Genomic DNA, 26,770 nt, shown 5'->3' with positions numbered 1-26,770 from the left:
GGCGCGCGACCCCTCGGTAGCGTTCGCCTGGCGGCTCCGTGGACCGGCGGACGGCATCAACGGTCCCAGCAATGACGAGGCGTCTTCTAACGAAACAACCTTTACTACAACATCGTGAAGGAACGGGCAGAGAAGCTGACCCAGAGATAATACAGACACGTTCACACAGCTGGTGTCTAGCGTCGTCTTCATGGCGCGTCAAAGTAGTCTCTGTCTCAGCGGAGTCGGCCGCTGCTTTTCGTAGGCTTGCCAGACCACAGGGAAAGGGAAAGCCGTCACAGGAAATGGAGAGCCCGACAAGTATGGGCACGACGGGATGACTCAATCGCAGGTGGTCCGACCTAGTCCGACCGCATCTCCTCCACCTCCTGCAGACGGGCGAGGGCGGTGCACTCTCCCCCAAGCTCCGGGCTTGGCCGGCGTTTGCACACACGCACGCACACACATTTGGCGCGTGGCAAGATCACGTCGAAACTTGCCCGCGGGAGGAAGCGCTGCGCGGCCGTTGAACGGCGTCGGAATGGCCGATCCGCTCGCGGTTCTGCCTGTTGCCACGCGGTGGCCGCGTCAGCTGTCCACTTGTCGGTGGAGAAACGTAACAGTGCACACAGCATACTACAAAGCAGATGCACTTGACATTAGGCGTTGCTGGTCAAGGTAGAGGAAAATAATGGGAGGAGGGGGGGCATTGTAATGTTGCCAACGTAAAATCTATGTACGAAAGACTAAGATCTCCCCTAATAATAAACCCATTATAGTTTACGCATTATCGTGGAAGTCCGCGTCATGCAGGATATGCTGCATTTCGTCGTCAGCGTAATGAACAAACACTCACAGGCTGGTGGTAGTTTTTAGGTTGCATAGCAACACGTCGCGCACGTTCTGCGGTCCGGCATCGCGATTTCGTCATTCACGTGGATCCACCTCCATGAAAGGGGCAGACGAACAGGACATGGCGGAGGCACAGAGGACATGGTTACGGGTCAAGAAGGAAGAAAATGAAACGATAGCCAGCTCCGTAAGCGCAGGTACGTTTACGCCACACTTACAGCACCAAAAAATAAACGCCACTGATTCCACCGGATACATTTTTTACAGTCCTTATCGGTGACGACAGTGGCCTTACCTCAATCGTAAAACCCTAAGTGTCTTTGACCTCGGTTAGTGCTGATTCAACGCTTACCTTGATAGGGTAGCGGGCCGCCTACATTCTCGACACTCTCGAAATGTGAGGGCTTTGAGATACGCGAGCACCCGAGTAGATAGCGAATGCAGCTGTCCCGTACAACCATCGCCAAGGAACCTCTGCTTGTCTCAGGTTAGTAAGCTTTCTTCTTGCAAACGCGGTCAGAGTCGTGCGTGGTGATGATTACGGTATTCCCTGAACATAATAATTAGGGTTTGTTTTCATCGAGGACTTTTTCAAATATAAACCCATGATAGAAATCGAAATCAGTTCATTGCAAACCATCATGCACAGCAGGGCAGGTGCATCGTAGTTTGTCGTAGCGTGAATGGGATTGTCATTTTTGAGACGGCAATGTTAAATTTATTCACTAGCTCTAAAAAAGAAGTAGTGTAATTTAACCTCGTAACATGAATGTGCAAAAGCTATTATATTTGTAGAGTGGATTATGGTGCTCAAAGAAGAGGTATCATAGCGGAACAGCTTGTGACGATGTGAAATTAGACGAACTTAGCATATATTAACCTAGCGTTCTTAATTTTAGACGCGAACTATTCCATTGACTTGTGCAAGAAATCTTAAGTCTCATGCAAAAGCCAGTTTTACTGCAACGTGTAAGGACGGTTGTGGATCAATTCCGAGAAAAAATCATTCACTCCTTCGCAGCCTAGCAGGCCAGTAAATGGGTATTTATTGTAGATGACGGATCCGACATACCACTTCATGATTCCATGTTTTTTTTTTTTCACTGAAATTATTTGCCTAACCATCCCTTTAAATTGATCCTGAAGATCAAACGACCATTTGCGGAAAAGCGAGCGCTAGCTGTCGTCCAAAATGGAAAGCTTCGCCGGCACTTTTGGTTGGAAAGGGCTTCTCGAACTGGCAAGCGCAAGGCAGCGTTCGGCGTTTCACGTGCGCTTAAATCGTTGTTTTAGTGTTACTCTTTTGATGAAACCGTGCACATGCTGAAGAAAGAGGATGACACAGAAGGAGAACGATGTACAGCGCCGACTTTTCGGGTTGCAGCCAGAATAATGACCACATATGAGCAATACCTGCAGTTAGCGTCCTCAACTGTTCGCCAGGCGCATCCCGGCCGATGCTTAAAGGGGGAAGCCCATGTCAGGAACTCGAATCTTCATACCACTAATAAGTTTTGATGAGAGTGAGCACCATCCATAAAGACCGCAGTGTTTATGCGACAATGCCATGGTTGGCTGTTGATTCGGACCCCATCGTTTGAACTCACTGCGATTGCATTGCGGGGTGAGATATTTTGGTTAAAAACATATGTATCTCTCTTGTGCAGAATGCTGATACACAAAATGAACGCGTATTGCATGGGCGCTAATGCACAGACGAGTGTTACAGTGACATGGGATCCAGTATTCTGTAACACGCGCAAATGCTTGTCTGGGTTTTCTGATGTAGGGCAAGAGTTCCTGCTGACTTCGCCCCTGCAGCTTCTGATGTAGGCCAGGCTTTACTGATTATTCTCAACACGCTCGTACCCGAGAGCTTCGCTTACTGACGGACCACTTCCTGCGTAGGCTGCACTCTGCTGGGCTCCCGCTGTTCAGATATAGCGCACCTTGCTATTGTATTGTTGGACTTCGGGTGGATGTTCATAAAAGTATATAAAATTCATTTCCCACCGAATTTTCTGATGGAAGAGCTCTTATAAAACCGATATGTGTTCATTTGGCAGAAAAAAACAAATACAGCAAGAACGCTCAGCTACTTCGGAAAGGGCCGGATGTGCACAACCGACCCCATAAACGGCTTCGTCTTTCGCGCCTTGTATGTCGTCGTGGCCCTATATATATACGTACAAGTGTCGCTGTTGCATGGCGCATGCTTAACTTAGATTGAAGGCGTTCCAGTCAAATGGCTGTCTTTAGACTGCATGCAATAGTGAACAATGAAGCGTTTCTTTACTCCTTACTGAAGGCTCAGCGAAACCTGTCAGCATGTAGCAGGGCTGCTGTTGAGTGTTTCTGTGGGGGCACTAGGATGCTTCTTCTTGCACGGACGTACTCTGCAAATCGATAGTTCTTGTTGAAGGTATAGAACTCACTTCGGCAAATTACGTGTCAAAGGCAAGCTCTGCACTACCTTGTCTCAAGGCACAGATGGCCCCTTTTCCGTAAATGGTGCGGCTGTAGAAGGAAACAAAACATATAAGAATAGATTTTGGCACCGACAAAAAAAGAAGGCGGGAAAAAAAACGGGGAGAACAAAAGCGCCTCCGCAAAGCAGCAGCAGAAGAGGACTCCGAGCACTCTACTTCGTTAGCAGACGACGCGCGCTCGGGGACCAGTCATGAAATATCCAGACGACCTGTTTTCACGTGTACCACTTTTTTTTCGAATACGTCATAAGTTTTCCCGAGCCATGGGCACGCACACACGGTGAAAGCGAGACAAGCAACTCAAATCATATACCGCTCAACAGCGCAAGAATGCACGGCTAGGCAGCACTGGCGCGTCACGTTTTCCAACCAAAACGAAATCGCCTACAAATGGCGCTAGTTGCGCCTTTGTCGCGCATACGCAGGAGCTTTTCCGCAAATGGTCCAATAGTTCGTTAGTTTGTTAGATAACCTCATATCATGACACTTTATTAGATTCTCTAAGCAGACAAGCGTTTGGTTTATTTTTGTTTCATATGACCTGTGGGGTTTAGCGTCCCTAAGCGGCTTGGCTATGAATGATGCCGAAGTGGCGGGCTCGCGAGAATTTTGACCATCTGGAGATCCTAAGATGTACTTACATCGCACAGCCCACCGGCGCCTTCAGTTTTGCCTCAAGCGAAGAGCAACGACTGCGCGGTCGGAATCAAGCCATGATGTCCGACTCAATAGTCGCATTCCCTATATATTAGGCAACCACGGTGGTGATAACTGTTTCTCACCATCGCTACCTTAGTGGGCTGAAACGTGCAGGCGTACAAAATCGCTTGAACCTACGCCGAGAACAAATCAGAGAGCTATGGAAAGGACAATATCAGTGATGTTAAGAGCTAACATGAGCGCACAATGCCTCGCCTAATTAGCGTAATGTCAATGATGTCCGAATATATTGAAACGAAAAGATTACTGATGGCTAAAAAGGGTAACAGACATAATTAAGGGTAGTATTCGGGGCTGGCATGTTCCGAAACGATGTCCCTTTTGTGCGGATGTTTGGACAAGTTAGGAATAGTTATACAAATTTCCTACTCGTTTTAAAGTGTATATTTAAAAGCACAATTCTAATTCAATTTGGTGCAGAAAAGAGACTATTTGAAAAACGTTGCAAGCCGCGCGGCGTGTTCTACAATGCACGGTAAGGGCGAGCGCGCATCTTTAATGGCGTTGGTATGTGCTTCAAATCAGCATCTTTTCTTTGACACGAATAAGCAAATAGCCCACCTGTGCTTCCCGAGCACGTTATGAGATGTTGATGGCACCTGATGTAGTTGGTAGAGCTTTGAAAACGACAAACGTGTCGCCAGAAGAGTAGTTATCGTCGGCTCTAATTTTTTAGGTATTTCAAGCCGCATTTGGGCCTTTCTTCTGGATCTCCGAATTCGGAGACCTTGGTTATGAAAAACAGCTGTTGACCCATACACGAGCAAATATTGTTACGCTGCAATGCGGCTTACTGAGGATTTGGAGATGAAGAACGAAGAGGAAGGCACGCGAAGGCCGATCTGGGCTCTGAGGCATCGGCAACCAGTTTTCATTAGTAAAGCATTCACCTGTATTAAAACAATGTTATCTGCTCCATTTGGTGCTAGGCGTCCTAGATTGCCAGTACCTCGTTGCAGCCGCCGTGTAGCAGGTTTGCCACCATTATCGCCTCAATAGTTCCTTTCAATGGCTACCACCCAAGGGACGCAGATTGGAACGACGGGCTGAAGAAGAGACGACTTTGCCGCATCAGCGACAGCCGCGTAGGTTCCATGGTGAGCCCTAATGTGGCGTTGAAGAATTGCCCCGACATTACAAAAGGCGCAACAAGTACAACCATTGAAGCTCTACCGCCCACTTCTACAACGTTTTGTTTCTTGCAGGCACGGCTGTGACTTGATTTGACGAACATGAGGAAACCTTCACACCTGGAACCGGTTTGTTGAAGAGATCACTAAGTCCTTACGAGATTCTCTTGCGAAGAAGGAACGCGTTGAACACCAACTTTCCCAGCGAGCCCAACTGCCCGGTGTGACTTGCACACGATAAATTGAGTAGGAGGAGTAGGAGAAGGAGAAGGAGAAGGAAGGGTAGATGCCAGAACACAAGGTAGGGCACCTGCTCAAGAGGATTGCTTCGCGAGACAGCTTTGCTACGGCTGCGGATGTCACCAAGCAGTGCCGTGCATTTGAGGCGCTCAAAGCACACCGGATAGCGTCCACATTCGACCGTCGTTTCAATAAGACAGCCATTGCCAGCATTGACATCACGGAGGCTGAAGACATCGCTTCTATGGCCAGGAGGACTGTACGCGAGGAGTTGGATACTCAGCGGCATCCGGATGAAATGCCTCATTGCGCGTCTGTCGCCTCGTCTCGGCCTACAAGGCATCATGCGATCAGCTATCAAAGCCGCCAGCCACTAATATATTATGGCTGTGGGTACAGCGGACACATCTCTCGATTTTGCCCGCGTCGTTAAGTATCTCGACTCTCTATACAACGGGCACCACGCTTCAGGAATGACGCGTAGTGGGAGCAGCCACTCGCTACCTTCTATCGGGCAGTGCAAGCAACGAATCTCCTGTGTTCGATCGCAGCATCACTCCTCCGCCGATCCCCACGTCGCCACTTTGTTTCTCCGCCGCTGGGAAACTATGTTGTGCGACATATGGAGTTAAGGTCGCCGGACTGCCAATTTTAGGAATATTTTGCCTATCGTCATGCTTAAGAACAAAGTGTCAGAAGATGCAGCCAATGATAAAATGGATGTGTAAAGAAGACAAAGAACGGAAAATGCTGCGGCATCGCCATCACCATCGCTTGGCTCCGGCGCCCATCTCTCGTGCTGAAGCTGTGCCCTGCGGCTGGCAATTCGACCCTGCTCTGCCCGAATTACTGGCAGCGCTAGACGTTCAAACGAACTATTAAATCCACATCGCAATATATATATATATATATATATATATATATATATATATATATATATATATATATATATACTTTCGTCGTTTTGTTCGGAATTTCGCAACCATCTAGCCCCCCTTACACAGCTCTTGAAAGGCACCCCTAACCTCTCCTCTTGGTCGCCAGCCTGCGATGATGCATTCGCGACACTGCGCAATGTTCTAACGTCACCGCCAATCCTTCGCCATTACGACCCTACTGCACCTACAGAACTTCACACCGATGCCAGTGGTGTCGGCCTCGGCGCCGTCCTCGCCCAGCGCAAGCCTGGCTTCTCCGAATACGTTGTCGCCTACGCCAGCCGTGCTCTCACCAAAGCCGAGTCCAACTACTCCGTTACCGAAAAGGAGTGCTTAGCAATCGTGTGGGCTGTAACGAAGTTCCGCCCTTACTTATACGGCCACTCCTTCGAGGTAGTTACAGATCATCACGCTCTCTGCTGGCTCGCGTCTCTCAAGGATCCGTCTGGCCGTCTCGGGCGCTGGGCTCTCAGGCTTCAGGAATACGACATCCGTGTAGTGTACCGCTCTGGCCGCAAGCACTCTGACGCCGACGCTCTTTCTCGGTCACCGGTGTGCTCGCCTAACTCATCGTCCCCTCCTCAAACACTCTTGTCAGCACTCACCATTGAGGATATGCCTTTCGAGCAACGACAAGATCCTTGGGTTTCTAACCTGCTAGATATCCTTGGCACTACTTCCGCGGCTACGCATCCTCGGGCACTCCGCCGACAGGCCTCCCATTTCGCCATTCGGGAAGGCCTTCTCTACCGAAGGAACTACAACTCAGACGGCAGAACGTGGCTTCTTGTCATTCCGCGCCACCTCCGCTCCGAGGTTTGTGCCCACCATCATAGTGACCCGCAAAGCGCTCATGCCGGCGTCCTCAAAACATATGATCGAATTCGTCAAAGGTACTACTGGCGGGGAATGTACAATTTCGTACGTCGCTACATTCGCTCTTGTACCGCCTGTCAACAACGCAAGATTTCTCGCCACCCTGCTGGCCCTCTTCAGCCTTTACCGTGTCCAGCTCGCCCGTTTGATCGCGTGGGAATCGACCTCTATGGTCCGCTACCATGCAGTGCCGCTGGTAATCGATGGGTCATCGTCGCCGTCGACCACCTGACCCGTTACGCCGAGACTGCTGCACTTCCCGCGGCGACAGCTCGAGAGGTAGCCCATTTTCTTCTGCACCACTTCATTCTTCGACACGGCGCCCCCCGCGAGCTACTGAGTGATAGAGGTCGTGTCTTTCTTTCCGAAGTAGTCCAAGAGCTCCTGTCGTCTTGTAAATCGATACATCGAGCTACAACTGCGTACCACCCGCAAACAAATGGCCTCACGGAGCGCTTCAACCGTACGCTTGGGGACATGCTCGCAATGTATGTTACATCTGAATCTGGAAGCTCGAACTGGGACCAAGTACTGCCATTCGTAACGTTCGCGTACAACACTGCCACCCAAGCAACAACTGGTTTTTCGCCCTTCTTCCTCTTATACGGCCGTGAACCATCATGTACTCTGGACACAATTTTGCCATACCATCCAGATGCCTCTGAGTACAGTGCTTTGTCAGACATTGTACAGAAGGCCGAGGAATGCCGTCAGCTAGCTCGCACGTTTACCTCCAACACTCAAGGCTATCGCAAAGATCAGCATGATACCGATACTCCTGCTCCCACGTTCCAGGCCGACAGCTTCGTTTGGCTATGCGTTCCTGCCACCAACAAACTAGACACCAAATACCACGGACCTTATCGCGTCTTGGAACGCACATCCCCTGTGAACTACGTCATCGAGCCAGTCACCCCTTCTTCCGACCACCGCCGTCGCGGCCGCGAGATTGTCCACGTTAGCCGCCTCAAGCCATATTACAACCCTCTGGTCGTCTCTTCTCCCTGAGTCGCCAGGATGGCGACTTCTTCACGTGGGGGAAATGTAAAGAAGACAAAGAACGGAAAATGCTGCGGCATCGCCATCACCATCGCTTGGCTCCGGCGCCCATCTCTCGTGCTGAAGCTGTGCCCTGCGGCTGGCAATTCGACCCTGCTCTGCCCGAATTACTGGCAGCGCTAGACGTTCAAACGAACTATTAAATCCACATCGCAGATGCTTTGATTGACAGTGGTGCCGCTGTGTCTGTTATGAACCTTTCATTTAAGAACCGTTTTCGGCCGTAAGCTATGTTCCTGTGGGACAAAAACAGTACGTTATGTGGAGTTGAGGAGTGAAACTTTTGTTCCGGTTGGCCTGTGCTCAGCTTCTGTTGTGCTAGGTGACGAGTGCTACAGAAGGGCAATCGTTGTGTGAAGTCATGCCATTGACGTTTTGCGCGAGTTTAAGGCTACCCTAGACTTCAGTGAGCCAAATGAAGCTGGGCAGAGGCTAGTAGAGTTTTGTCAAGAAAACAACCTGACCATAGCGAATACCCATTTTCAACAGCACAAGACGTGCCTGTACACATGGACATCACCGGACGGTCTGTACAGGAATCAGATTGATTATATTATTTGGCGGCAGAGATGCAGAAGCGCTATACAAGCAGTAAAAACAAGGCCTGGGGCCGATTGTGGCACCGATCATCAGCTTCTTGTAGCCAAATTTAAGCTTCGATTGAGGAAAAACGCAGAAAACTAGAAGGCCTTTCAGGTATGATCTGGATCAAATTCTATCAGAATATGCTGTGGAAGTAAGAAATCGATTTCAAGAATTAGATCTAGAAGACAGAGAGCCTCAAGAGATGTGGACTGATGTTCGTGATATAATACAAGAAGTTGCTACTAAGGTAGTTCCAAAGCAAAAGAAATGCAAGAAAGCAAACTGGTTATCTGAAGAGGCTTTGCAAATAGCTGAGGAAAAGAGGATGGCAAACGTTATGGGGGAAAGAGAAAGATACGAGGTTCTCAATGCGGATTTTAAGAAAATAGCAAGGAGAGATAAGAATGCCTTCCTGAACATACAGTGCCAAGCAGTTGAGGACAACAGCCGATTGAGGAACACAAAACTTCTGTATAAGACAATCACAGATATCAAAGTACACTTCTGTGCTAAGCTGGGTGTGATAAAGGACAAACGAGGCAGGGACCTCACTGAAGCCTCAGAGATAAAGAAGCGGTGGCAGGAATACACAGAAGAACTGTACAAGAAGGACCCGAATGTGCACACCCAACATAAGACGGTTGTGATTGCTGATCTCGAGCTGGGCATCCTGAAGAGTGAAGTTGAATGAGCCTTAGCCAGCCTTGCTAAGAACAAAGCTAGCGGAATTGATGGCATTCCAGCTGAGTTGCTTTAAAACCTAAACCATGACGCTGTTAACGTTCTATATACATTATGTCAGCAAATTTGGACAACCCTGCAGTGGCCACAGGATTGGAGGAGATCAGTTTACATCCCCATTCCAAAGAAAGGCAGTGCCAAAGATTGTTCCAACTACAGCACGATCGCGCTTATTTCGCATGCTAGCAAGGTGATGTTGAAAATCCTCCAAGGTAGGCTGCAGCAGTATGTGAATCGGGAGCTTCCGGACGTGCAAGCTGGGTTTCGCAAAGGCAGAAGAACTAGAGACCAGACTGCCAACCTTTGTTGGATCATGGAAAAAGCAAGAGAGTTCCAGAAACCCCTCTACTTCTGCTTTATTGATTATGCGAAAGCATTTCACTGCGTAGATCACAGCTGACTGCGGCAAGCTCTTTAAGAAATGTGAGTTCCAATTCACCTCATCTGTCTCCTCAGGAACCTGCATTAAGGGCAAGAGGCCACAGTCAGAACTGGTCAAGGTCTTACTGATTGGTTTCCGATTGAGAAAGGAGTAAGACAGGGTTGCATACTGTCACCCTGCCTATTTAACATATATGCTGAGTGCTTCATGAGGAAAGCTGGTCTGGACGAGTGTTCAGCTGAAGTGAAGATTGCTGGAAAATGTATCAACATCATTAGATATGCGGATGATACCACTTTAATGGCAGAAAGTGAAGTGGAACTCAAGAGACTTCTTATGCGCGTACAAGAAAAGAGTGAGAAGTTTGGGCTTAAACTGAACATTAAAAAGTCAAAGATCATGACGTCTCGCCCTATCAAGTCCTGGAGCATCAAGTGACAAGAAGTGGAAGCTTTGACAGATTTTCTCTTCTTGGGCTCCAAGATTACCCCGGAAGCAGACTGCAGCCATGAAATTATGAGACGCCTGCTTCTGGGAAAGAGAGCCATGGCTAGCCTTGACCGCCTAGTAAATAGCAGAGACTGCCAACCAAGATCCGTATAACTCGTGTTATGCTCTTTCCAGTTGTGATGTATAGATACGAGAGTTGGACTGTGAAGAAGGCTGACCGCCGAAGAATTTACGCGTTTGAATTGTGGTGCTCGCGGAGACTCTTGAGAGTTTCTTGGACTGCCAGAAGATCAAATCAGTCGATATTGTCGACCATAAAACCTGACTGCTCATTGGAGGGTCAAATTCTAAAGTTAAAGCTCAGCTACTTTGGTCATCTGATGAGAAGAGAGGAGTCGCTGGAGAAAGATTTGATGTTGAGAAAGGTTGAGGGTCACCGGAGAAGGGATAGGATGCGAATGCGATGGTTAGATGGCATCATCGAGGTGCTGCAGATGAAGTTATGTGATGTTAGGAAGATGGTGAGAGAGCGGAAAGCGTGGCGTGATATGGTCCATAAGGTCATGAAGAGTCGGACACGACTGAGCTGAACTGAGACTTCAGTGCCGGTGTAATTTCTTTGAAGCCGAACGTTATCCTGTCATTAGCGGAGAACATGTCCCATAGTCGTGAATGTGTTCTCTCCCTGAAGGAAGATGTGCTGCGGCCTGTGGTAACGGACGGCAACATTTGCGCCGTATTTCGATTGGAAAAGATTTATTGTCAGCAATGAGCGATTTGTGGGCGCTACACTTAGATGGCCTCGAGTCCGTTGCTCTCGGCGACCTTTTGAGCCCACTCAGTATCCCGAACTTGCGTTAACGGGTCTGAGCTGACCATTATAGCCTCCCACCGCTCTAAAGAAGGGACTGGTAGTAGTTCCGCTGATGGCGGCGCTTTTTTGCAGCTCCATAATATATGATCGTATCCTGCTATTTCGCCACAGTGTTTAAAATTTGGATTTTATTTTGCTGGCTACCTGTGCGCTAATTTAGAAGGGCTGAAGAAGGCACGCGTCTGGAGCCGACGCCAGATTACTTCCTGCCTTTTGTCTAGTTTCTTGTCTGGTGGAGGATATATCCGCCTTTCTAGTTTAAAGTGATTAGTGTAGTCATGAAATGAGATTAGTGCATCTCTCGAGAAATTGGGGGAATCAACCTGGCTCACTGCTCGGCTGACATAACCTCGAGCTGTACTGTAAACCAACTCGTTTCCTTTGTTCCCCGAGTGTGCCGGTACCCATAGTAATTCCACCTCTTTTTGGTTCCAGTCTTTACATCTTAAAATTCGTTGTGTCTCGCTGGAGATTATGCCCCTCGCAAAATTGTTTATAGCAGATTTGGAGTCGCTAATTATGGTAACCGCTTTGGTGCTGACCATCGCCATGGCGATAGCCGCCTCCTCCGCTGTCCCTGAATAGATTGTTTTTATTGAACCTAGCTGCCATGAATGTTTCACCCGAGTCGTTCACGCCCACGATAGCAAAAGAGTTACCTCCTTTGTATTCCACCGCGTCTACATAAACAGTGTATTCAGAGCTTCTAACTTGGCCTCAAGGGCTTTTTCTATTGCTTTTCTCCTGCCTTCATGAAAAGTAGGGTGCATGTTTTTTTGGTTGCGGTTTAAAAGTGAGTGCGTTCCTTACTTCAGTCGGCAGTTTTACTTGTGCATTTCTTTCCGGGATTATATCTTGTAGTCTTAATTTCCCTGGGTTTTTGCACCCCGTCGATGTGGTAGCGAGCCTCTTTAGCTGTGTTATTATATGTACCTCGCATAGTTCCACGGTGTTATTGTAGACCCCCAGTTTACGAAGTCTTTCCGTAGGAGTGCAGTGGGGTAGCCCCAGTGCTGCTTTATATGCCTGCCGTATGACTGTTTCAATTTAGTTCTTTTCTGCCACCCCTAGCTTCAGGTAGGGGATGGTGTACACTAATCTGCTTATCACAAAAGCCTGAACAATTCGGCACAAATCTTTCTCTTTGACCCCGCGTCTTCTGTTGGCTATTCGCCTTATCAACCTGGCGGCCATGTTAATTGTTGACTTAAGTCGATCCATTATTTCAGTGTTCTTTCCATTGTCTTGGATTATCAGTCGCAAGGCTCTGATTTTGTCCACTCTTGTTATCCGTGAGCCATTTAATACCACCAAAATGTCTTCAGCGTTGATATTGCGTTTTTTTGTTCCTCGGATTACCAAAAGTTGCGATTTGCTTGGTGAGCATTGCAGCCCTGCCCATTCCGCATATTCTTCAACAATTTCGATTGCCTGTTGAAGATTTTCTTCTATTTCCCATCGTTGCCTGCACATGTCCATAACGTGACATCATCAGCATATAGCGTATGTTTCACCCCTTTCACTATTTTCAGTAATGGTGAAAGGTTCTTTAACACTAGATTGAATAAAAAAGGGGAAGGAACTGAGCCCTGTGGGGTGCCCTTGTCTCCTATCATAATTGTTTCCGACCTGATGTCTCCAAGGCTTATTTATGCTGTTATGTCGGTTAGAAAATCGCTAACGTAATCGTAAATCCTTTTGCCAGGGGCAATTTCCACCAGATTATTTAATATGGCTTCGTGTTTGACATTATCAAAGGCTTTCTGTAGATCAAGGCCAAGTACAGTTTTTGTACTCCCTTTATTGGGCTCGTCAATTATGTCTGCTTTGACTTGAATCATTACATCCTGCGTGGACAGCTTGCTTCTGAAGCCTAGCATTGTTTCGGAAAATAGCTCTCTTTCCTCTGCATACTCCTGAAGCCTCTTTAGTGTTACGTGCTCTATCAGCTTCCCTAGGCACGATATTAGCGATATCGGCCTCAGGTTGCCTACTTGATGTTTCTTCCCAGGCTTCGGCATGAAGACCACTTTAGCATATTTCCACTCTGAAGGCATTCTACCTCGTTTCCATACCCAGTTAAGAAAGTCTGTGAGTGCCGTGACTGATACTAAATCTGGGTTTCTCAGAATTTTATTGGTGACCCCATCTGCTCCCGCTGCTGATATGGTTCTTAGCCGACTCATTGCTCGCCATACCTCCGCTATTGATATGTCTCTATCTAGATCTGTGTTCTGAACACCCTTTGCACGTGTTAAGGTGTCTGCTCTTCAGTTCCTCTATGAGATCTTCAGCCGTGCCCTGGTATTTATGAACCAATCTTTTCTGCTGTCCTTGAGCGGTGGTCTTAGTTTGGCCTTGATCGCGAAGAAATTGCCACGTGTTTTTACACCAAAGTTTCCCATTCAATTCATCTCAAATCTGCCCCCAGTGTTGACTGTGATGTTCGTTCGCGTATTCTTCTATCTGTTGTTAAAGTATAGATATTCTCTTCTTTAGCTTTCTATTGCGCCTCTGCTCTTTCCATCTTTTCGTAAGGCTCTCGTGGGCTTCCCACATGTGGGTCAACCTCGAATCTTTAATATCATGTCCGGCGGCTGGGATCTCTCTAGTGTGTGTTTACACCACTTTTGAGTCGTTCAACCCATTGATTTAGATTCGCGATCTCCCACAGAGCGGTTCTGTCCCTAACTTTTCTAAGACATCACCAGGACATGTAGGCAAACACGCAATAGTCGTCGAGCCAGATGTTTCGAAGGGAGCGAAAAAAAATATTTAGTACCACGCGCCGTTGCGCGACCGGGCAGCGGACGGTTGGGCACACCTCTGGACTGTGAACGTGTCAGGAGAGCCTGTTCGTCTTCCTTCTGGTTTTGAACTCGCGAGATTTGAGAAACATGTGACCAACACCATTGGAACTATTCCTGATTACAGAGTAGCCGCGAAACAGAAGTCAGAATATTCTACTGAGCTTGAGCGTATGGTCAACAAATCGCTTCCCTCCAGTGACCGTCGCACGTTGCAAGATATTTTTACAATTCATGCCCAAGTTTTCGACTTTGCCTCCAATAAATAGGGTAACCATTTCCCAGTCTCTCGACTACAGCATAAAAACAACACATGAAACGCACCCCCTAGTCGCCAAACACCTTACAGAGTTTTCAGCAAGATAACAAGATAATTCAAGAATAGGTGGATGAAATGGTGGAGAAAGGAACCGTTCGAAAATTTTCCAGCTGTTCTCTTGAAACACTGGCGTCCCTTGAGACTAGCTACCACTTGGGGTTTGGGTCTGTACTCCGTGTCCGAGATAGCGTCCGAACCACCCGCGTTTTGTAACCGCGGAGAGTATGCTACTTCGTGAATTACGCGTGAGTACCATTAGTGTGGTAGGACCGTAGTGTTTCCTGTAGTGTTATTTAGACGAAAGCCTTTCTAGGCTCATGAAACAAAATCCCGTGAGCGAGGTTTTTGTGCGAGATTTTTGCGTGACATCTGTCATATTCCGCGAGATTCCTCGAGATGTGGTTTTTCTAGTGTTCCTGTCATCTGCAATTCCAACTTGAACGCGTGCGAAGGTACGCCAGGCGACAGGAACGAAGGTGTACTGTCAAAACTCACACTTGCCTTTCGTTCCCTGTAAACAAATTGTAATTTTATGTAGCACTGTAACGAACGCCGACAAGAGGAAATTGATGAGAAGCAAATAATAGCAGAGGAAGGGTGTGGACTTAAACCATATGCTGTGTGGTTGTGCATCGAGCGACGCCTACGCCAAGAACAAGGAACGTTGGGACAAAGTGTTGAAAAGTGCTTCACTACATGATCAGCTTCGGGCTGTCCAGGAGGCCCGCGCGGCGGCGGAGAGCTTCGGGCTCTCTGTGCCGTCGTGGGAGCTGCCCTCTACACCTGGCGCCTAGCCGAGTGTCCTCCAGGATCTCTACTGTGGGAAATAAAGTTTTACCAAACCAAACCAAACGGGTAGCCTTTCGTCATTCTCCTCTTAAGAGACATTTAAGGGACCCTGTAATTATTTCATAGATCTCTTCAACGCCCTTATCACGATTTCAAGTTTTCAGTTCATAACTTATGAATGATGTCAACATAATATGCATATATCAAATGATTATTCATATAAGGGAGAAAAAAATCAAGGTTTTAGAAACCGTGTAACGATCAGTTTAAGAAACAAATGTATTATAGGTCAGAAAAATGTTTGATCAAGGATTGGTAGATTCTGTGGCAATTATGGTAATCGGAGCGCCATATATAACAAAGCGGATAAAATCACAAATAACTGGGCATTATCACTATGTTTGAAATTGTCCTGTGGGAGAAAAAAAAACAGGTCTCACCGAGATTTAAACTCGGATCGCTGGATTCAGAGTCCAGAGTGCTAACCATTACACCATGATACCTACACTTGTTCCGAGGTCGGGAATCGAACCCGGGCCTTCAGGATGAAAGCCAGATATCCCAGCCAATAGACCACGCCGGAGACGGCTGTTGCCCTGAGAGCAGAAAAACCAGTAGCCCACTGCGGAGAGCGCCTAGAAGACTCGCTGTAGTCGCTTGCATGATGTTCGATTTGCAAGGTGTGACATGCGCGTACAATTTCTCCTGTTTTCTTTTCACTTCGCTGGTGAAGGGGCTTTTTGTTTTCGTGTATGTGTAGTACGCTGTTGTTCAGTCATGTATAATGTGTGGCGTCTTGAGTTTCCCCTTCGAAGCCTTCTCTGCTTTTTAAGCTTGCACACACACAGAGCGTATACCATTCTACACCGTAGCATATTCGTGTGTGACAGAGTCACAGGAGCGCTCGAAGAAGCGTTACGACAACCGACGCCCACGTGTTTCTCATGTGCCCGGGGATTTAGTGCAGCTGCAGATGCCGCTGCGCAAACGTGGCTTATTTCAGAAGCTGCTATTCCACTATAGCGGCTCTTTCGTAGTTCTGGAGCGCCTGATTGACGTGAAATGCTCAAGCAGGACCCAGGTGGTTCATGTCGCTCAGCTAAAAGGGTTCCATCATCGGCTCTTTACTTAAGCTGCTTGCCCTGTGGGCTAATTCGAAGAGGGGGAAAACGTCACATACTTTGCAGCGTGATGAAAAGATTAAGCTCAAGAGTGAAAGAAGAAGCAGAAACAGGCTTGGCTGGGGAACTCGTAGACTCTCGACTAATAATAAGTCACTTGTTGTGGGACTGCCCAGCACTGAAACCAATAAGAATCCGGCACCTGACGATAGCTGGCCGTTCAGCAGCCAATCCTGCCTCATATATCGCTTGGACGCAGGGATCTCACCATCGCTCACTCCTGGACTTCATAAAATCAGCCAACCTTTTTCCATTCATTTAATCATTTATTCATTCTTCATCTCATGCCCTACTGATGCCCCGAGGCAATACATATCGATTCTTAAAAAAATATACTCCCGTAACTGAGTAAACAATATCTTCAGAAGGGAGACGGTGAAGAGCGGAAATTTTAAACGATCTGAACGGAAACGTAAGTAAGCGAAATCATAAAATTGAAGGTGTTGAAGCAAAAGTACAAAACGATTAAGGGTGATAGAGACTATAGTCAATATTTCAGTCAAGAAGAAAGCTAAGGCGGGCCTAATAATGCATACAGGGAAAAATGAGTGAACAGCGCTAACAAACCGGACGAAGAGAAGGTGCAAAGACATGTGCTTCTAACTTTTACACAGCTTCTGCGGCGTCGTCTGCGTCTCTGGGCGCCGCACCTTTCGTATTTCGTCAGGACAGAGCCTTCGTTGTGATTGTTAATATCGTGTCAGCTTATTCCATCAGGAGCAAGAAATACCGCTTTAAGTTACCAAGTTACCAGTTCTATATAGATTAACGAAATAATTTATTTTTCTGCCCCAATAGGTATTACCCAGAGAGGCTTCGTATGTCACACCGTATGCGGTGCCGTCCGACGCTAGGATTGGTCCATTAGAAATATTCGTCTTTGTCCTTTGTTTTGCGTGTCTGTTTCAGCGTTTCGGCCCGCCTCGATGGGACAGTGGTTATGGCGCTCGACTTATGTGCCCAATATGCGGGATCGACTCCTGGCCGCGGCGGCCGCTTTTCGATGGAGGCGACAAGCAACGCACCTTTCGGTGTCGGTGCACGTTCAAGAATATCAGGTGGTCGAAATTTCCAGAGGCAACGTTTTTCATAGACGCTTTGGGAGGTTAAACCCCATAAATCGAACCGAACCAAACTAGCAAGTTTTCTTCTTTGTCGCGTGGAGTAAATGCGCATCATTTGGCTAAACGCTGGCGTACCCGCTCATTTCACTTCCCTTACCTTCTCACCTTGAACTCGTGATAAGCTCATGCTCACAAACACCTCAGAGCCGCACATAGATAGCAAACGACCGATAGCTCGCTTCGTGTGACAGCGTGATAAGAGAACTTGTCGGCGGCTGTCAACGGAGAACGTTCAAAGGTAAACATAAAAACGTTATCTACTTCTGTAATAAAGATGAAAGACTAGCGGTCAGCAAAGAAAAGACAGGAAAGAAAACGTTTAGAGGGATAATGATGGTGGCTCATTTGTAGAACTGAATGACGAAGGTTATATATACTAATTGTATAATCAATAAAAATTTCGGTATTGAGAAGGTTTGTTTTTTCGCAGCCTAAGTTTTTTTTGCCAGTATTCAGTTTTGCACCCTTTCTGGAGAAATGTGTTCGGGTGATGAAAGTTGTGTTCTAAACCTGTGCGGCCGAGCTTGAGTCGTCTTGTACTTGAACACTGTTATATCGTAGCTCTGAGAATGCAAGCCAGTTTCTCAGTGGACGTCTTTGGTATATACATTCGGTATACATTCGGTTTAGTGCCCCACCATAAGTTTTAGACGTGAGTGATGTCCAAATTTAGAGCGAAGATGTAAGGCCTTGCTATTAGAGATATATGAGCACTTCAGTAATTGTTGGGCTAGTTCCTGATTTGGATTTACGCTCGTAGTTTCCAGCGCGACAGCACACGGCCAAAGAAAGCAAGAATAACGAAGACGGCGTTTCATTCGTCCCTCGTGTCCTGGAGCCAGTGTCCTGCAAAACATCAGCTTAAATATATGAGGAGCGCACGATCTCAGGCCCGAGTCGCAATGAGATAAAAAGAGTCACTGGCCCATGAGGAGCTACAGTGCAACACGCGTGGCGTGTTTACAGTGGCCACGCCGGCGTTCAACATAAATCCGAGCTAATTAGCGGCCACTCTTTCAAAAAATCCCCGCACATGCGTCTGTTAACTCGTGCAGCAACGCTGCAATACACTATAGAATTTGTGCACAAATATGTAAGCATAGCCACCTCGCAGCTGCTTTTTGGCGGCGCTACACCTGGTATTCATCTATTTTTATATGAATTAGTCACGCTTCAATTTTATACGTGGAATTCTTGTAGCTATGATTGATCGGAAACACGGAGAAACACACGGCCCAGAAACCGAGGCGAAGTCTAGATACTAGTCCAAGAGCTACCTGTTCAGTAACCTCTTAACATTTTCATCCGAATCGCATCCAGCAATGTTCGTTTCTTAACCAAGGGCAGCGTAAGCAGAATATCTTGGACCACAGGGCCACCGCTTCAAACAGCCGCTCTAGGTGATCAGATGGCCACCGCTTCAAACAGCCGCTCTAGGTGATCAGATGGTGGCTGCGGGCACAAAAAAGAGGACATCGCTTTCCTTATCTTTTATTCATAGGCACTTACCCGCGACGAAAACCTTTTGGAAAGGTGGATGTAGCATAAGCAATACTATAAGCTGTACATGTTTATGTTCCTTTCGGGAGATTTTTTCTTTTTTTTAACATTTAAACGAGCAGGAAAAAATATCTTGAAAGGATTGTTAGAATCAATTAAATATATTCCCTCTTCGACCTACCTAGTCGGGAAAACAATCCCGTTTAGCGTTAATTGTACAGTTTATTCACAGCACGTTTACTCTCTATCCCCCCTCGCAATAGCATAAGCTGCGGGTGTTTATCCAAGCATGTTTCTTATAAATTCATAGTTTGGTTGGCCCTCGAACTGTTTTTTTTTTTCTCAGGAGGTGGCAAACCTGTCATTATTCTGTTTCTTTGTCCTTCAACCTTCATTGCAGAAAGCTTTTGAGAACTGTTCCCTTGCAGCTGTACTCTTTATCACGACTATTTGGGATGCCTGTCCCTATCGAGAAAGGCCAACATCGAACCTGCTTTAGGCGCTGATTAATCATCCACCCTGCATTGTAGTTTTTCCTGTTGCTGCCGATTTTTCTTTTCTTTTTCAGTCCACGGGATCACCGGTACCAGACTCAGAAATGCATGCCGAAGAAACATTATTTCACTCCTTGCCGTACTTTTTTTTTCTCCCGCCCTCCCCATCCCTCTTTTTCCTCTTCGGAAGGGAAATGGAAAAGCGTATTTAAACCCCCACTAGTGACCAACGCGGTGCCCAGACGGAGACGAGTCGACTTATCGAAACGTTGGCTCGGCTTGAGAACTGAGGCTCCCCGTGTACCCTTGTTCAGTGCTCTTTCAAATCCATTTTCAATTGTACATAACATACATGTTAGTCACAGGGTACTGTGCTTGGTTCCACCTTGGTCTGTTTTCAAAATCACCGAGTAAGAGTCAAGTAAAATATTCGGTCCTACATAAAGCACTAGAAACTGCGCTGTAAAACGGCGTTTTTGCGAGCAACTCTGGTTAAACTCATGTTAATTACGATTGCCATATGTTGCTTATGTTGCTCTCTTTAGTCATGCTGCTCGGACAGCTTCGTTCCAACTGGTCTTTATTTATCCAGGCGCAGTACGAATAGAGGATTAATCTTGCAAAGCCGCGCAGTTTCAACCTCGATGCCTTCCAAACTTCCAGTAATTTTCTACGTTCGAATACTTTATTTCGTGTCGCACCAACTTTCTAATCCTTGAAATACTCAACCTTTACGAAGGCACTGTAAAAGGCGCACTGCACCACAACGACGGGCCGTAGCATCCAATTCCGAGACTAATATTTTCAGTCGGTAATGCAGAGAATGTTTTCATATTCCACGGAATGCTTGAATGGCCAAACTGAAGTGCAAACATTGACTTCTTTTTTTGATCTCGACAGATGTGCTGCTCTTCGTGTACTCAAGACGCTGTTGCGGATCACCGATTTGTATACGCCTCAAACGCCCTCTGCTTCTCATAACCAGCTACGAGCAAAGAGTTGCAACTTTTTATTTCAGAGCTGCGCTTTTTCTTGTTGCTTCATCGCAAGGCATTGCGCTAATGGACTTGTGAGCCGTTGAAAAAGTTGATGGGCAAAATGCGTGCTTTCATTTCTACCTTGAATGCCACTTTTTATATTGTTTACTAGCTTACATAACGGAAATAAATAGAGGAACTCCTTGCGCGCAGGTATCTAAGTAAAAATGTTCAGCCAGAACCATTTTTTTTTCGTTAAAATGTTTGCAGTTTCACGGCTTCATGTTAGCCTACGAATGCTAAGCACTTTGATCATTTACTTTGAGGATCATGAACGCTTAGCATTGTTTCTGTGTTATACAGGGGACCCTCCATTCCACCCAGGAATGGAATCCAGTGCAGCTAAAGGTTGCCAACGGAGCCGGTGCAGATGGGGCATCCGAACCCGCCAACACGGTCCAGACAGCATCCACAGTTGGCTCGTAGCTGGTAAGCGGCAAAGAGCTCGGGGCAAATGTTCGAGCAGAACGCATTTCCTTTAACGTCACTCAAATTTGGTTTCAGCTTTTGTAAACTACTTTGCACGTTAAGACTGGTTCACACTGGCACGGCCACTCAATGGAGGCGCCTTCATTGAGCGGCCGTGACACTGACGACTCGCTGAGGTCGCGCGACACAATGTAACGGAGAGGGCGATTACTCACCGAGGGGGCGATTACTCACGGAGGGGGCGACCCGAAAGAGTCGCCAGCGACCCGTTTGAGGTAGTTGGAGGGAGTCGCTCGCTGACCGATTTCTTGCGACGCGACTTCTAGTCGCACAACTACTCAGCCAATCCGCAGCGCTTCTGCCTCCTTCTAAGGTGGAAAATTTCAAGAGCGCAAGCGCGCGTGTGCACGATCGACTTACTGCGCCCGCAGTTGTAGGGCACATATGCTAAGGATCACTCCGAGAGTGATGCTTATTAATTCGCGTTTGTACTCGTATTCTTCGTCATGCGCTCGATGCTCGGGCATGAGGCGATTTCGTCATCTGCTCTTTCGCGAGACCGCAAACAACAGCGCACACAACACCGCCGCTTCCGTCTTCGTCTACTTATAGCGCTTTTGGCTGTCGAAACTGTCCTCAACATGGGGACAACCCAAGATCCTGTTCCTCGCTGATAATTGCACATATTCATACCCGCAATGAGCCCGAATTGATCTACCCTGAGCGCGGTAGCAGAGGCAGTAAAGGCGCGAAAGTCGGCTCTTCGCTCAAATCACGCTCGGGGGGGGGGGGGGGGGGGGGGGGGGGGGGGGGGGGGTTGAAGCGAGTCGCACTCCGGTGTGAACACTCCCTGTTGATCGACGGTAGTCGCGGGTCTCCCCCTCCGTGATGAATCGAGCCGCACGACCTCCACGAGTCGCCAGTGTGAACCAGCCTTCTGTCGTTCCTTTGGTCGCTTTTGGACCTGATCTATTTATTACGGCCCTTGTAATTGTGTCTTGCTACGAACTAGCAGCGTTTTCTCGGGTTCCGATAAAAGCACCCCAGGAAAAGAACTTCCCAGTATTAAACGTTCCCGGAAACTATGGCCCTATAAAAAAGCCCCCGGACAAAGTCTCCTTTTGCGAAGTGGGAAGAAATGTCCCCAAAAGGGAGCAATCTAATGTCAAACTTTTGCGAGTGAGTTGCTGTTACTGTCAAGGGCTTTTAATGATTTTACCTTACATTTTCTTTTACAGTTTGGTCTTCCACCTTATTTGCATAATTGTTCTCAGCTGTTTTCTTTTCCATCTTGCTCCGCGCGCTATAATAAGTGGTCTACTCGTGGAACAACCTTACTCTGAACCCAATTGTCTCACAGTAATAGGATTTTGGCGACGCCACATAACAGCGTAGTTAGAGTATGAAATCGGATGAGTTGAGCCACGCCGGCAGCTACGAGCTACAATTTGCTTGTATCGCAGTTCATACCGGAATCTCGTTGCATACCAGCGATCCTTGGTAATTTAGCCAAACGCGTATTATTTAGGACATGAATAGATTTTGAAACTTTTTTTTTCTGGCGATGGCTCGCAATTTCATGAAAATCCGCTGTACCGGCACCGAAGAGTGCGGCAGAGTTTAGCTTGAGTCTTGTATGGAAAGGTCGTCGACACAGCATCCGGTGTCAACCATCGCCAGATGCTCGCGAAGCCAAACTTCTTCAGAAGCATGTTGTATTGGTAGAGAGAGTGAGAAAACTTTACTGTCGTGAGTAGTTTTACTGGGTCTTAGTGAAAGAGCCAAGCCCTGATATACAATTGGGCGCCGTAAACCGCGCTGAAGGAATTTTGTATTGGTAGTAGTTCGGCGTGAAATGTTCTGACCACACACGCGTTCTCAGATTCACAGGGGGCGCCGGATCACAGGATTCGGTTTCTCGAGAACCTCCTTGTCCTTCGGAAATCGGTGATAAATCGCTGTGTTGTGTTTCGTTCAATAATTCGTGCACCCAATAACACAGCACTAGACTGTGATTACCCGATCTATGCTATTTGCAAGCAAGCTGTCGACCATGTCTGCGGCGTGCCAGGCTGTTTCCGATTAGCGCTGTAGTACACCTGCCCTGTGCCAAGAGCACCGCTCCAGTACATCCCCTGCAATGTTGCCGTCGTGTGCTCGACGCTCCTTCAAGAACGTGACGTCATCAAGCGTAGAGTTGGTCGTAAACATTTTCTGTTTGGCAGCACGAGTGACGACTCCAGGGTCGCTATTTTTTAAGTGTCTTTGCGAGAAATCTAAAGCGTCCTAAATTCTGCTTTTCGGCATACGTAATCTTGATGTTGAGAAGAATGCAAATTTCGTTGATATCTGTGAGCACCGAAAAATCGCCGCAGTTCTCCTTTAACAGCTGCTCTCAAATATTGTATTGCCAGAATCCGTAATGCGTACCGGATGAGGAGTAAGCGCGCAAACAGTTTTCTTGCTTTACTAACTGGATAAATTAAAGCTATTTCATAGAATACAAGGTAGTGCAAAAGGACGAGGACGGAGGAAGCGACACGAACAAGCTATTTTAAGTGAGAATTTCCACGGTTGCCAAGCAATGCAATCATTCAATGAGTGAAATCTAACTTAGCTAATGGACAGCATGCCCTGCCCCCTTTAGGGATTCCCCTAGAAAAAGATGTTAATATTTTCTTTTCTTTTTACGCGGATATTTTCCGCTTACAGTGTAGGCATGTTCGGTGCAAAGTGAAGAAATGCATTATCAAGCTAACATGTACTATTTCACGCTTCAAGAGGCAAATCGGTAGAAATTATGATGGTGGGTACGTGTTTACGCTTAACCTCGTAATTACTGGCTCATGCAGGAGCCTGTGCAATAACCAGCTGCTTTGCCATGGCGGGAAGGCGTTCATCAGGCATCCTGTTCGTCGCAATGCAGGAGACCTTCCGGACCAACAAAAGCGATGGCTCGTGGCCCATCATGGTCATGGGAGCGGTCATCTACCTTGCTGGTGAGAGGAGTCCCAATATTGTAGCTGCACAGGGAAAGGGTAGGATTCTTCACTTTCTCTCCACTCATCCTCAACAACGACCCGACTATACTCACAAGAGGGGAAAGACTCTTCCCTTTTCCTCCAGTTACCTCCTCCTGTGCCAGCTACATCCACTTCACACCGGCGGAGTTCCTAATCAAATCCGTGCACCTAAATTTCTAGCGCCACCTCCTACGCTTGCTTTCCCTTCGAATACCCTTGCCTTCCCTTGCTACCCTTATCGGCCATCTGTTATTTTGCATTGGCACATGTCCTGCCTATGCCTGCTTCTTCTTAATTGTAATTAATATATTAGTAAATTCTTCCAAGGAGGACTTTGCATGCTTCCCATCTCTTAACGCTAAACCTTCAGTTTTTCGTTCCATAACTCTCTTCGTTGTACTCAATTTAAACAGAAACCTGTTCCTTAGTCACCCTGTCTCTGCTCCATGGATGAGTAAGGGTAAGATACAGCTCTTAAACTGTTAAACTTTATCATCGCCTACACTCCGCAATCAGCCTATCCCGTACACTCAGTACATATTGAACCGTCTCGATCCCCATCACAATCAAGTGGTGATCGAATCATCAAGAATAGAAGCTTCTGGCCAGTCATTCGTACTCCGTACTGCACGCGAGTGGATCCACCTTCACGTAGATGTTGTGCATATTAACGATAACTACCTTTCCCGCTCTGCTTTAGCTAACAATATACTCAGGTTCTCTCTAGCGTTGTATATTGTCACTCGGTTGTGAAGAGGCCGACGACACAAATGAAGACTCTAGTGAGTGCACTGAAGAAACCCTTCATTGGGCTGACTTGCGTCCGCAAAAGAACTAAGCAATTCGGCGGCGGCGATAGCAAAACTCGTGCTCGGCGGTCGTCCAACATATAATGCCTGTCGCACACTTCAAAGCTCAATTTAATGTCGGCTAAGAAATATCTAGATATTATCACAAACTGGTATTAGCACAACCTGGAATATTATAGAAACATACGCGACTGGTCGGAATTTTCGAGACAGATCTCGGCGCATCTTGCGCGACAACGCCACTGATAAAGGAGCATCTCGCGAGTTCGAGTATGAACAAAGAATACAGAATTATTCCGCTTGCCAGATTAAGAGTGATAAGGCCGCTTTCCGGGGCTGTCTAAAAAAGAACAAATAAAGATTTTATTGGTTTGCTGCTATATTTAGGACCATTTATTTTTTCATTGATAAATGCATCTTCCTTGTTCACCACTTCCCCTCGGTAATACCTTTGGCACTGGGGTGTAAAATAAATGAACAATTTTTAGAGATTATTCCCTAAAGAATCACAATACGAATTCTATGTGGTTTCTTGTTGCCTCTAGAAGTTATTGAAATCCTGCTTTGACAGTTCAAAAATGCAGAAGCTTCGGTGATGCTACTGTGCGTCTTGAAGTTCGATATGCTTTGCTTACAGGATTGATCACAGGTCCTGTGGCCCACAGGTTTACTGCACGACCAGTAATCATAGCAGGAGCGGCTACTGCAGGAATTGGCGCCAGCGTCAGCTACTTTGCTACAAGCATTGGCTTCATGACGTTTACACTCGGCGTCGTACATGGTAAGACTCTAAAAGAGGTGTATTATCTGCTGCAATATCAATGCGCACCAATTAACGTATTTTGATTAACGGAGACGTGATGAGGCGAGTTCGTCCATTTTACTCATTTATTTGTTTGCAAATACATTACAGGTCTCAAGAGAGACAGTGGGGGGGGGGGGGGGGGGAATACAAAGTATAATGTTAGAACAAAAGCAGAATAAAAGCGTACCACAGCAGCACAAAAAAAAAACAAATATGTGAGCACAAATAACAAATCATTATTCACAAGAAAATATATGACATGTAAGTTAACTGTGGGTCGTGGAGCAAAAATACGAACCACATATCCGGCATCTATGGGACACTGATCTAACATAAACTATCTCCTGCCATTATTTTTCCTCTTCGCAAGTGGTGCATATGCTATCAAATGAAATTTCTGCAATGCCTTATCGTTTTATTTAGGTTTTGCTATTTGTGGGTTGATATAATTATTGTGCAGTGTGTAAAATTTATTCTGTTGCATTAGAAAACGATTTATCTAGAGTCCACGACAGTGTGGAACAAGTCCAACCAGGCAGCAATATTTCTGTGGAAGCGAAGTAGGCGTCACAGGTGAAAACCCAGTTCTCGCGTATGTGGTTTCGAACTTTTTTTTTTCATACAATCGTTCACATTTGGCTCGTGAGTGTATAAGCGCGGTTCAGTTCGCTGAGGTGGTGGTAAACTCATTTATTAGCCCAAAAACAGGGGGCCAGTCAAAAGACCGGTTGCGCTGGTTTAGAGGAGCTCGCAGCGACATTGTAGCTCACGCGTTCATGTGTGCACGCGCTGCAACATCACTGATACGGTCCCCCAGAATGGTTTCCTAATAAAAACTACGCACAAACACGCCGCGCATATGTAAACACTAGGCTCCATTTTTGTCCGCTGAGTACACTTGCGCGCTTGTCTAGACGTATGTTTAGTGCAATTTATTTTTACACAGTGAAATATTGATTAACTGCACTTAAAAGTGAATTGGGAATTTACAATTCTTCGCAGCTGCAAACGTTGCAATAATTAGCTAGCTTCTATCCTGCCAATTGCATGCAGCACTGTCAAGTTGATTTAACATAACTGTCAAACTGCGCTGTCTTTTAATGCGTGAAATACAGCGAGCTAGTTGGGTTTTAGGTAG

At 46.8% G+C, this 26,770-nt stretch overlaps 1 protein-coding gene and 1 non-coding gene across 2 annotated transcripts in view; one reads left to right on the top strand and one right to left on the bottom strand.

The window, feature by feature from the left end:
• The first annotated feature begins 1,208 nt into the window (after positions 1-1,208).
• The window catches only part of LOC146194614 (monocarboxylate transporter 13-like), a 36,157-nt gene continuing 10,595 nt past the window's right edge, over positions 1,209-26,770 (top strand). Inside the window, exons 1-4 of the mRNA XM_084596598.1 lie at positions 1,209-1,318; positions 20,870-20,995; positions 23,848-23,994; positions 25,465-25,608. Coding sequence (XP_084452724.1) covers positions 1,270-1,318; positions 20,870-20,995; positions 23,848-23,994; positions 25,465-25,608 — 466 coding nt within the window. The 5' untranslated portion in view covers positions 1,209-1,269. The remainder of the gene's footprint in view (positions 1,319-20,869; positions 20,996-23,847; positions 23,995-25,464; positions 25,609-26,770) is intronic.
• Positions 15,662-15,733, bottom strand: TRNAQ-CUG (transfer RNA glutamine (anticodon CUG)). The gene has a single exon. It is a non-coding gene; the product is annotated as a tRNA-Gln (tRNA).

Source organism: Amblyomma maculatum, chromosome 3 (assembly GCF_055883805.1).
Source record: "Amblyomma maculatum isolate TAMU_Amacu chromosome 3, ASM5588380v1, whole genome shotgun sequence".
Classification (NCBI taxonomy): domain Eukaryota; kingdom Metazoa; phylum Arthropoda; class Arachnida; order Ixodida; family Ixodidae; genus Amblyomma; species Amblyomma maculatum.
Note: the sequence above shows the minus strand (reverse complement) of the source record. Positions and strands in the feature narration are given on the sequence as shown.